Source organism: Lucilia cuprina, chromosome 4, assembly GCF_022045245.1.
Source record: "Lucilia cuprina isolate Lc7/37 chromosome 4, ASM2204524v1, whole genome shotgun sequence".
Classification (NCBI taxonomy): domain Eukaryota; kingdom Metazoa; phylum Arthropoda; class Insecta; order Diptera; family Calliphoridae; genus Lucilia; species Lucilia cuprina.
In genome coordinates, this window is record NC_060952.1 from 73,783,511 (window position 1) to 73,797,122 (window position 13,612).

Consider the following 13,612-nt stretch of genomic DNA (forward strand, 5'->3'; position numbering starts at 1 on the left):
CAGACTATAGAAGAGTCTAAAGTCCAGACTATAGAAGAGTCTATAGTCAAGACTATAGAAGAGTCTATAGTCCAGACTATAGACGAAGCAATATACAAGATTAGAGTGCAGACTATTGTCATGACTACAGTCTAGTCTATAGACGAGACTATTTGACTATATGACTATAGTTTAGACTATATGACTATAGTCTAGACTATACACAAGATTAGAGTCTAGACTACATTCTGGACTAAAGACGAGACTGTAGTCGATATTATAGAGGAGTTATTTTATATTGATAGGAGGATGTATACTACATTAAATCCAAAAAAAATCACCTAGCCCGCTATCGTGCCTTTTGTGTGCTTCTTAACATGAAAAAAAGTGAATGAACTTTTATTTAGTGTTCAGAAACTCAATTTTTTGGACTTATTTCCTAAGAATCTTCCAATCAGTGTTGATCAGGAATGTTATCACTTTCAAGATAATTGGATCTAACTTCGACGAATGGCTGGCAGTGGTAAAGATAGTGTTCCAGATTTTCACTTTCATCTCTACATGCTCTACATTTGTCTGAAACCGCAACTCCAATTTTGAATAGATGTGGTCGTAATCCTGTGTGTCCACTCAGAATACGTTTTTTCTACTACTAACTTTAGACTCGTTTTGAGGAGATTTTTCGTCTTGTCCTTATCAGGAGTACCCTATGGGAACTATGTGGTTTTCTACCTACCGTTTCATTATTCCCAGAGGCCTTATGGGATTTTCTCATGCATATTTTTAGTTCAAAGGGTTTTGCGTTTTTTAGGTTAACTGCCTCCCTTTAAAGGAATTACATTTGCTCTTTTGTTGCCGACTATTCCCGAGTGAGCTGGTACCCAATGATGTAAATCTTAGCTCTGAGAGAGTATTCAGTTAAAGCTTTTTTGCAGTCCTATACGATCTTAGAGTTAATTTTATCACCTGATGTCACCCTTGCTCGGACGTCTGCCCGGAAGCTTATGTTATGTTTTGGTTGTTATGTTATGTAATGAAATGGTTGTCCACATTATAGTTTTAGTCGAAACTAAAGTCTAGACGGTACTAGAGTCTGTTCTATAGGCGAAACTATATTATAGACTGTGTCTATTGTTAAAATACAGTCTTCTCGGCTGTCACCGAACATTCATTATTACTGTCGGCAACCTCAGCTTATAAGTTATATACTGCGGCTCTCACATTAACTTTTCTATGTGTGTGTGTCTTTCTAGTTTCAGCCTTGTATTTGCTGAGGAAATCTATTGAGGATTCATGCAAAAGCTTTCTATCTATCTCCTGATAAAAATAGGCAATTACATAAAGGATTGTATCCATGAGATACAAACGATAAACTTTGGCCTATCTTATAAATGCTTTTATATTTATTTAAAATTCTTTAAGCAAAACCTATATCTTTGTGACCTTTTTTTGTCATAACAATGAAAATATTGTTGTGAGTGTAAAGGATTTTATTTTAAATACTCCTAGTTACAGTAAAAAAATGCGTTGTCATTATGTATGCAAACCGCAAGCAAAATTTCAAATAATGTTGGAAAAGTTTATCTTGGGGTTTTATGTAAAATGTAGGTATTTACACCCTACAATCATTCATAAATTCATAAATGATAAGAAGTAAGTTTCTAATGAAAACACAAACAAATATTGTTTTAATACAATTGACATTTAAATAATTTACGTGAAATAAGTATTTGATTAATGGGAATGAATATCATTATTAATGTTATTATATTCTAAGTCATATATTAAAATTATTAGTTATGACGTTGTATGTAAGTTTTGTAAATTATTGTAATAGGATAATATTACATAAGAATTATATTATTTGGAGTTTTCTTGTAGCATGTCCTTTGTTAAGTGTTGGCCGTGATTCACTATTATTACGGATTTTATTTGGTTTATTTAAAAAGGGTGTGGTTTAGTGGTTTTGTGTGTAAACAAAATATATTTTTTATTTGCTCAAAACATGTCATTGTAACAACCAAACCTCAGTACAGTGAATGTTAAAGTAAATGTCTTTTTTGTGCTAATTTGTGAAATATTGCTTAAAAGTTTTTTTTTGATAAATCTTTAATATAAATCTACTTATTTAAGTGGTCTCATGCTTTTAACAAAATCGTTTGAAGCCTTTTTAATTCGGTGGGTATGTTTAAATTTGTTTAAAACACATGTTTCAGCAAATACTATAGATCTTTAGAAATTGTACAGAGTTTTGAGTAACAAGTTAGTGTAAGATATATGCGAATGGCATGGGTGACAAATACTTACTACTTACGCTTATATGTAGGCAGTTAATTAAGTACTCCCTATGATTGCGTTATATGTAGATAGATAGACAGACAGACAGACAGACAGACAGATAGATAGATATAGATAGATAGATAGATAGATAGATAGATAGATAGATAGATAGATAGATAGATAGATATATAGATAGATAGATAGATAGATAGATAGATAGATAGATAGATAGATAGATAGATATATAGATATATAGATAGATATATAGATAAATAAATAAATAAATAAATAAATAAATAAATAAATAAATAAATAAATAAATAAATAAATAGATATATAGATAGATAGATAGATAGATAGATAGATAGATAGATAGATAGATAGACAGATAGATAGATAGATAGATAGATAGATAGATAGATAGATAGATAGATAGATAGATAGATAGATAGATAGATAGATAGATAGATAGATAGATAGATAGATAGATAGATATAGATAGATAGATAGATAGATAGATAGATAGATAGATAGATAGATAGATAGATAGATAGATAGATGATAAATGAAATGATTCAGAGATCGTTACGATTTTCCTGGTTCCTCGCGCGACTTTGTTAAATCGTTCATAATTTATCACAAATTCATGTACTGTAATACTTAATAAGGGTAACTTGATTCTACAGAAGTAGCGACCAATTTCAAGGCATCAGATCCAGAGAACTTTTTTATCCTCTCGTTGGGTCATTGCAATATTTAAAGACCTTGACATTAATAATTTTGTAAGAATGTCGTTCTCATTATGCACGAGTTCTTCAACTAACGCCTAATTAATATTTTCCTCTAAAAATGTACTGTAAAACGTTATAAGACCCTTAGCAGTTCTTGATATTTAATCGGTTTTATTTGGGTTAATATGTTTCCAGTCACCATAGTATAGTATTCTGTACTCAATTCCGTCCCTTTTGTGTTTATTCGGTTTGGTCCACAACGTAATTATTGTTCAGAATCAGTTAATCAGTTATCATAGCAGCCAATGACGACCGATTTCTAATATTCAATAACCTAATATAACGAATAGAATTATTTGTTCACCAAACTTTTTAGCATTTTAAATTAAGCAGCTTGGATGCCAACACGAGCAACTCTTTTTCATAGTTTTCGTAAAGGTTTATATCTCAACTACTGAAAAAGGTAGTTGGAGTTATCGTCTGAATGTAAACAAATTTGTTAAGATAGTCAGTTAGCTGTTCCTGGTAGTAGCGCTGACTACCAAACCTGGATTAGATGCATGATAAATCGAGGTCACATTATCGATGATATTATAAATAAATTAGTAGTAATCGATATATATTCACGTTACTCTACGAGAGTACAAGAGTATATACGCTACTTAATCAGATTCTTAACATATCAATCAAAAAAGAGACAGACTCTAAAACTTCTTCGAGGACTTAAAATGTCTACCCTTGTCTAATAACGGTTATTAGACCCTTGTCTAATAAAAATATAAGTCTATTAAAATATAAGTTTTGTGGTACCTTAATATTACTTATAGATTAAACAGCTAATTAAAACATTTCACTATTACAATGAATCATCATCAGATAAACACTTCGACTAAAATCTTTTGATTATTTAATGATATCATCATTAGTTAATGATTTCTCACTCACCATCACACTTAATTTCACATAAAATTTGAAATCATAAAACAAATACAAAAGAATATTGTATAAATTAACTCACCGTTTAAAAGCTTTTTCCAAAATTTGTTTCTCACTGGCGGAACTAGCAACCAGAATAACAGTTTCCGGTGATGATACAGAGTTTTTCTTTTGTTGTTTGCCAACATTGCCACCATCAACCTTTAGTGATTTGGATGGTGCTGCCAAAGCACCAGCAGCTGCTGCTGTTAATGATAATGATGCTGACAACGATGATGCCGAGTGAGAGGTAGATGATGAGGAGGACGAGGAGGAGGATGATGCCATAGCCTTTTTAGTGTCTATATCTGATGCTGGCACAATCTTATTTCCTGTTGCATGCTGAGCTCGCCATTTTTCACTCCATTCTAGGGAATAATGTTGCATGAAATTCTGTTGTTGCTGGTGCTGTTGTGTATTTGGGGGATTTTTAAGTGAATGTTGCAATTTATATGTGGTCGAGTGAAGTATCAGTCCAATGAAAAACATATAAAACACAATGGCAAACACGGTAGACCACCGTAACCAGCGTAATTTCTTACTTAATTTATTTAACAATGACATGTTGCAATTTTCAGCCTTTTAATTTGCCGTAACTGCGTAAATGTGTGTTTTGTTTTTAATCAGGAATATAAGGATTTGGTCATACAACGTCGTACATAAAGATACGAATTTATTGCCTTTATTGTCTGGTTCTGCACAATTTGGTGCCGTTGCGGTTGTTGATTTATATTCTTAACAAAACTTTCCGTTAAACACCTGTTCTTTTTAGTACGTTTTATTGTCATGCAACTGTTCACTTTGTAACCGTTGTGTGGCTTTTTAAGATGCTGTTGATGCCACTTTTTAGTGTTTCTAATTATTTGAATCTGAAAGTGAAAAAGAAGTTGAAATGAATAATTTGTGTAAACGATAATGTTATAAAAATTTAAGTTCGCGAGAAAACTTGAAGGACATTTGATCCCAAATGTTTCCACTTGCAATGGTATAAAAATAATTGTACCGATTTGTTTTCGTCTAAAGAACTTGTTAAATAATCTTTGGCAGGGTAGCTTATACGATCTAAAATGCGCCAAGTTCAATACCCAGTAAGTATATTTATAAAATGAATTAAACAATTTCTATCAAAAGCCAAGTCCATTTTCTTTACATGCATCATTTTGTATATCCTAAAAAATGACACTACTTAGTAGAGCTCTTAAGTTACGATTTTTCAATAAAACAGTTCATGTACGGTTGTAGGGGGGCTAGGCGAAATAATTCATCCAATTATCTTGTAAAATGCGACCTGTACCTTGCGCACAAGGCTTACATGGACAACCAGCCAGACGGACATAGCTTAATCGACTTAGAATATGATTCTAAGCCGATTGGTATCCTCTAAGATGGGTATAGTACGAATATTTTTGTATGTTAAAAACATCAGCATTAATCCCCACTATAGTGGTGTAGGGTATAAAAAGCTTTAACCCAATACTTTCCTAGAGGTAAGTTTTACTTCAAATAGCTACTCATTTAAAGTAAAAAAGCTCCGGTCGCATGGGAGTAGTCGGCAACGAAAGAGAGCTCGAGGTAGTTAACCTGACGAACGAAAAACCATTTGTCAGATTTAGAAATATGGGTGAGAGAAACACATAACATCAGGACAAGATTGGACGTATGAATTTAGACGAATATAGAGCATGTGAAGAGAACAGTAAAACTTCAGACTTCTATGTCATTAATTAACTTTTGCCGAAATTATATATAAATATCTTGGGAGTGATTTTATTCCAGATATGACATGCCTAGCGAACTTGAATGGAAAATATTTAAAAATTATGTCCTGGACACTAAGTAAACATAGGACGATAATACATACAATGAATACTAGGCTTTTGTTTTTACCAATAAATATTGCCCATAAAAAGGAGGACACAATAGGTCTGATAGTGGCCTAGGTGTATTTATTCGGAATTGATGTACATACATTAACGATGCATTTCGATCTTATTACGTTTGAGGCGTGAATCTAGGGCAAAATTTCTGGACCAGGTTAATGTTAACTGCTAAGTGTTCCTATCGAAATTATTACACTAGTTTTGATAGGAGCATGTTCTGTCGTTGCGATTTTATTTGGGAGCACACTCTTATTTTATTGGTAATTTGATTCGGATGACCCTCTCGAAATTATCAAATAAATTTTAGTAGATGGTGTCCTGTCGTTGCGATCAATTTGGGTGCATCTGATCCTCTTTTCTTGTTGGTAATCTGATTCGGATGGTCCTATCAAACAAGTTTTGGTAGGATGATGTTCTGTCGGTAGCTATAATATTTGGGTGCCTAACCATCTTCTTTTGTAGATAATCTGATTCGGATGGTCCTATCGAAACTATCAAAAAAGTTTTAGCAGGATGATGCCCTGTCGTTTCGATCATATTTGGGAGTACCTGACCCTCTTCTTTTGTTGGTAATCTGATTCGGATGGTTCTATCAAAACTATCAAACAAGTTTAGTAGAATGATGTTTTGGGTGCGTCTGATCCTATTATTTTGTAGGTATTCTGATTGGGATGGTCCTATCGAAACTATCAAACAAGTTTTGGTAGAATGATGATCTTTTATTGGTAATCTGATTCGGATGGTTCTATAAAAACTATCAAACATGTTTTGGTGGAATGATGTTCTGTCGGTAGCCATAATATTTGGGTGTGCATGACCCTATTCTTTTGTAGGTATTCTGATTGGGATGGTTCTATCGAAACTATCAAAGAAGTTTTGGTAGGATGATGTTCTGTCGATGCGATCATATTTGCGTAAACCTGAGTCTTTAAGCGAGGGCTATGTGATTAGGAATACAAACTTGGTTAAATGGTTAAGTTAATAGCGCCAGTACGAGACAAGCATATTTTGACTAGTACTCAGAACTAGAAAATGTCTTATGACCGATGAGAATATCCAGTGCTGAATATAAAGTGTAAGGATCAATGAATGATTGGAAAGGTCCTATCACAATTTGTTGCATATATGACTAGCATTACAGAAAAGTCTGATAATTTAAGCTCATAGGACCAATCCAGCAATAAAAGAAGTCTTATGATAAATGAGAATATTCAGTTCTGAATATAAAGTGTAAGGACCAATAAATGATTCGGAAGTTCCTATCGCAATTTGGTGCATGTATGGCACGCACTACACTACTAAACATCTTCAACAATTTACCTTTTGTATTTTTTATTAAAAAATTAATCTTAATTTCACAAAGAATTTCAAACAATCTAAGTTGGCTATTATCAACCATAATAACAATGGCGACATGACTAGCACCAAAAATTGGATTATTTCAGAAACAGATCCAGAAACCTTTAACAATGTCTTATTTATATGACAGAATAAATAAAGAATAATAATCATCATCATAAATAATCATTAAGTTTTGTCTGCTAATTCGAATAACCGGATGCACTAATTTTCTGTTAATTAGCTTTTTGCAGTTTTTGTTTTTCTTTTCATTTATTCGTAGCAAACGAAACTTTTAGCTGTTTCATTTCTCTGTTTTACTTTGCGTGTTTGTATTCCAATGTTGTCTTCTTTTGTTGTTCTTCCTGACAAGGATAATGAATGCCACTATTCGCTGTTGCTGTCTTTCATTGCAGTGTTACCATTTTAGCTTTATTTAATATTAGATTTTTTTTATAAAAGCATTTGACTAAATTTCCTATCAGTAGTCCCTAGAAGCGAATTAGGGCATTCGGATGCTTAATCATTGTGTGTTTTTCCAGAAGTTGTATATCTTTAACTGAGAATATTTTTGTTTCGTCAATTTTTTTTAACGGAGAATTTTGTCGACTTTCGATATTGTTTCAGTTGGATAATTGGTTTTGAAACACTGGCAACTCTAATTGACAGCATCCTCGTTGTTGTTGTTAATTGTTGACGTAAATACTTTACTTTCATGCATTTGTGCACTCATTGTTTGTTGTCGTTGTTGCTGTCATTATTTTGTGTTGGTATTCTGTGTAGTTGTGTTGTGACACGTCTTGTAGACTTATTTTGTACTCCCTTTTTCTTTTCCGTTGAAGCTTTTCTGTTTATTTATTCCATATCCTCTTTTAGGACATATCCGGACAGCAAGAAGACTAACTTTTACACTGACTTTTAATACTGGAGTAAGTATGTTTATATATATACATATGTATGTAAGTATATAGTAAGTAGGTAAATATAAATAGTAGTTTTGTACGAGTATTTCTGTTAAATTTAAGCCTGCGTCTGTAAGAAGGTATGTTGTAACTGACTGTCTCACATTTTATTTTTGAACTGAATTTAACAGTTACAGCAGAAAAAAAACACAAAAAGCAACACAATATGTAAAGAAGTAAAAGGAATATTTTAAAAACTTTTGTTTAAAAGTGGCAAAACAATGCATTTGAACTTTATCTTTGCATTTTTTAAAACAGTGGTTGAATACGCGATTATGTATAGTTTAGGGAATTTAATACAATGATTTACTTAATTTATAGAATTTATGCCGATTTATGTAAAGAAATTTTAGTGAACAAGAATCTGTGCACTTATATCTCACATACATATGTATGTGGGGATAAGGATAATGCTAAAGTCATTTCTCCTAGGGATATCCGGGGGAAAATGGCACATAAGGATGGTTCAAAGAAAATGGAAGGGTGGTGGAATTTCTTTAACGAACTACAGGCTCTCAATAAATGATGGATGTTTATCCTGTTCAAATTTAAGATCAATTTGAAGATACAAAGACAAGGGTACTATGGGGTCCAGAAGATAAAAACACATTGAAGAAACATATGAATAAATGAGAGACTTCTGCAAGTTCAGTGATATTAATCTCACTAATGTGCTAGCACCCTGAAGAACTTAATGAAAAGCATAATCCCTCCTGTGTCTGAGCTAAGCTAAGACTGCCGAAAAGAGGAATTTTCATGTTATCTTAAAGTTCATTGTTGACAAAAGAGAGAATAGTTAACTGGTTAATGAGCTTATAAATGAAATTCAAATTCATATTGTAATCAAACTGAGCTTGATGTCTGTCACAGCAGACTCCATGGCTAAAATCGAGGAGATTGCCACTAACTAACTGGGAAGAAACCAATTCAAAGGGCTGTTACAACAAGCTTAGAAAAGGACACAAAAATACTTACGACAGTACCCACAAAATCAATAAAGCCTACTGGTAACACTGAGGATTCTAATCTTAAAAGCGAGGAAAAGATCAGGTACTTGTAAGAAAACAGAGCAGCAGTCCTTTCTAAAGTTTTAAAGGTGCTTATTAAAAAGATTCCAGAGGCCTGATAAGGATGTTTGAAGCTATCCAAAGGAGTCGAACACCAAGATCGAGGAGGTGATTACCAATTCGCTAAAGGACTGTTAATGGATGACCATGCTGCACGGAAATGAACACAAACAGTTACAAATACTGGCATACATCATTTAATATACTAAGCTATTGTCAAGTCAATGAAGTAGTTCGTCGAATAGTCTACAGATGTTCCAATACATAAATCTAAAACTGAGTATATAGACTAGTCAATATACCAGTCCAGATGCTAATATCTAAACTATATAACTTTAATGAACTGAAAAAATTGCTTTGAAACCTTTTCAATTTCATTAGAACTTTGTCACTTTAAGACCTCGGTTTGATGAGAGATCTACATATGAGCTAAGGTTAGGTTGATAGGAGGATGTATACTACATCAAATCCAAAGAAATATACCTTGGCCACTATCGAGGCTGTTATGCGCTCCTTATCATGAAAGAAAAAAACTTAGTTTCCTGAATGTAATTCCTAAGAATCTTAAAATTAGTGTTAGTCAGAGATGTTATTTCCGAAATAAAATCACTTTCAAGATACTTGGATCTAACTTCGACGAATGCTTGACAGTGGCAAAGAGCTCGTAATCCTGTGTGTCCACTTAGAATACTGCAGACTTGCTCATTTTGAGGAGACTTTTTGCCTTGCTCTCATAAGGGTTACCCCATTGGATTTTCGTGGTTCTACCCACTACATATGAGCTTCGAAGTTACGATATTTTATCAAACTCCGAATGTATTTCCCCTCGATCTATTTTCGACTTTTGACGAAACTCCGCAGATGAAGGAAAGACTTTTCTATAGTCAGGCCTCAGTAGATGACGAAGAGTACTGATTCACTAGACTACGCAATTCGATGTCAGGAAAAATTCCTCGAATTAGTGTGGATTTGTGTTGTATAGTCTGTTATCGTGGTTTCGATTCCCAGCTGAAACAAGATTGACATATTTAGACTTGATGGCGATTCCGTCAACAGTCGTATACTCATTCCTTTAAGAATATATTACACATAAACTTCTAGTCCACTTTCTGCCCAGCTCTTGCTCTCTTTCTGTTTCTATGTCTTTTCAATAAAACAATATATTAAACTTTTATTTGCATCGAAATGAAGAAGTTTCCATTCCCAGTATGATAACTTTTACATAAGTATGTTCGATTATTGTCACCATACGAAATATAGAAAAGATAAATGTGCCGAAATGATATAAAGATCCTAGTACCAAGAGTTTCAAGAACATCTTCATCATGACTTTTATGAAACATTATCGTTAATTCCGAAATCAAATAAAATAAGGGCTCAAAACACTCAGTACATGTTAACCACTGTGCCATTTTTTAGACACACTGAAAAAAGATTAAAGTTGTATTTTTACTCTACAACTGGATAATAATGACGTTTATTCTCAGTTTGTGCGGTATTGTTGTTATTTTTGTTGCTTTTGTTACTGTTCACGTTTAACCCAGTTGTTGAACAAGTTAAATTACTTGTTTTTTTCTTTTTGTTATTTCTCTACGTCTTCTTATTCGTTTTGTTATTGCTACTTCTTATATATATTTAAACCAGTCCAACATAAATTTATTTTAAACATCAAACAACTTTTGCCATTTGGCTTAAATTTAGAAAAAAAATCACAAAAAGCACAAACACTAACAACAACAAAAAATGTCTTCGATTACGTCTTTTTCATCTCTATTGTTGTAGTTGTTAGCTATACGAATGACTGACTTGAGTATATTGTAGTCATTGTGGACTTGTTGTGACTGCAAGACAGACTGTCATACTAGTTTTTACACATACATTAAAAATAGAAAATGTTGTTGACATTACTTGGCGATTGCATCAATTTATTTGATTATTTTGTCTTTATTTGTTTCTTTTACTATTTTTGCCGCTTTTGCTTGATTTTTCTTCTTCTTCAAGCGTGTTCATCATCAACTCGTTCTAAACATCGAAAGTCATTCACACTGTTTTTCTTTGTTGTGTTTTTTTTTTAACTTTTACTTTCATCAATTGTAATTGTTGTTACATCAAGTTTAATAAATTACACTAATACCTACAAACATATAGTTACATACTTACACAGTGGCTTGGTTGGTTGCTCTTTCGTTTCTCTCTTGTCTATTTATTCTTCTTTGTTATTGTCGTAATGAAATATGCTAATGATAATTAACTTTTGTTTTTTTTTCTTCTCGCTTTTGCTGTAGTTGTTGTTTTTGTTTTAAATGGTAGTTGTATTTAATTTAATTGTTGTTCAATCGCCAGTATTGGTGTGGTTTTAAAAGTTGAACTTTTCTTTTTATTTATTAGTTAAATGCCATAATATCACAGTGTTTACTTTCAAACTGCAAATAATTATAAAATAAATTGAATATTTAATAAATTTATAAGAGCCAATTATTTAGAAAATTAGTGCAATATTTATAGTTTATGGATTAAAACTAACATATGTTTGAAATTTAAATATATTTTTTTATATGTTCATGAATACAATTTGACTTTTTTCATAAGTTTTTGCTAAAAATGTTAGACTAAAGTTCAACAACAATTTACGGAAAATTAAATTGTAAATTTACTTTGTTGAAAAATTTGTAACATAAACAAATTTGTTTTTATGTTATTTATTAGGGCGATTGATAATCAAGGTGTGCAAATTGATAAGATTTTGAAATTTTTATATTATTTATTGTCTTATTTTAAGTGAAAATGTTATTTTCAATCCATTTGGTTTTTAATCAAATCTCTAAGTGCTTTATTTAAATCCACATGCAAGCTAAGAATGAAAGTTATCGTGTCCTAAAGTTTAGAAAAGTTATAAGAGCACTACAGATATCTTTGTTTATAAATTGTGTCATTATGTAGAATTTTTCAAACAGAAGGAAACGAAATCTCAAAAATACAATATCAGATAAATGTCCGCCTCTGTTAGCCTCACAAATGCGAGACCTTTTGAGCATATTTTTCATTACATTCTCATACATATCACGCGGTATTTCATCGCGAATATTTTGTTTGAGGGTTTTCCACTCCCTAGAACCGACTATTCTGTTTATTCACATATCCATTCAAATAAAAATGCCTCTTCACTCATTATGATTTTTTCATGAAAACCGGGGTTGTCATTGGCGAGCTGTAATATCCTATTGGCATATTTACGGCGGTGTAAATGGCCTTGTGGAAGAAGCTTTTGTGTCAACTGAATCTTATATGGAAAGAATTGTGACCAAAAGTTGTTCTTTGAAGTTCAAGCTTCTGAACACGGCGTCGAATTTGAGGTTGATCGATTGTGGTCCCTCTTTGAAATCATACACTACACGATAAATAGTGAGTTTTGTTGGCACGTTGTTTCTCCCAAAAATTTCACTTCATTTTTTCATCGTCAATTTCCCCATGTACAACAATTGCCACTGGAGTGTAAGATACATAAATGAATCGCCTAGTCAGCTCACATAGTAGTTGATACAGGATGTCCGCCGGGAAGGTATATTACATTGATTTACAGCCATTTTGGAAAACGTGAAGTCGTGAAGTAGAATGGAAAAATATTCGATAAACCAAAATCAGTCATCGGTTTATCGAATATTTTTTCATTCTACTTCAGGACTTTACGTTTTACAAAATGGCTGTAAATTACAGTAGTATACATTCCCGGCGGACATCCTGTATCAACTACTATGTGAGCTGACTAGGCGATTCATTTATGTATCTTACACGCCAGTGGCAATTGTTGTACATGGTTCTGAAGGTCCATATACAAGGGCTTTGCTCAAATACTTGATCTATTTAATCTCCATTATTGCCCCTTTATCTAACTTCCGAGATGAAAAATCACTTTCGTTTGCAACCACGCTGATATAAACAGAATAATCCCAGAGTGTAACTGGGCATGAACAAAAACTTCAATGGTAAAAGTCGTGATACATGGTTGTCAGATCTTACAACGTTGTCAGCAAAATGATCACAAAATGTTTACAATTCGTTTGAACTTAACATTTTTCTTATAACGTTGCATAAAAAAAATTTTAAGAAAAAGCATTACTGAAAAAATTGTATGTTTACCTGTTATTATACATTTTCTATACATTTTACTGCCGACGTTGTAAGTTCTAACAACCGTGTGTACATAGCATAACATTTGCATAAGATACATTTTATCCGTCACCATTCAATCCAGCACATTAATTCGACACACCCATAGAGAACAACATCGGACACACACATTCTAAGTACACAAGCGGTCAAGATCTGTTTACCTCTACATGCATCATGTGTCATATACAATTAACACCAACTGTTTTAGTCCCACATTCACTCCTCTCTTT

General features: G+C 32.6%; 1 protein-coding gene across 2 annotated transcripts in view; it reads right to left on the bottom strand.

Annotated features, from left to right (window-relative positions):
* Positions 1-13,612, bottom strand: part of LOC111682444 (45 kDa calcium-binding protein) — a 50,697-nt gene that overhangs the window by 12,004 nt on the left and 25,081 nt on the right. For both annotated transcript variants that reach the window (XM_046949163.1, XM_046949162.1), the window contains 2 exons: positions 11,373-11,635; positions 4,009-4,834 (listed from right to left, as the gene is read on the bottom strand). In XM_046949163.1, the coding sequence (XP_046805119.1) occupies positions 4,009-4,529 (521 nt within the window). In that variant the 5' untranslated portion in view covers positions 4,530-4,834; positions 11,373-11,635. The remainder of the gene's footprint in view (positions 1-4,008; positions 4,835-11,372; positions 11,636-13,612) is intronic.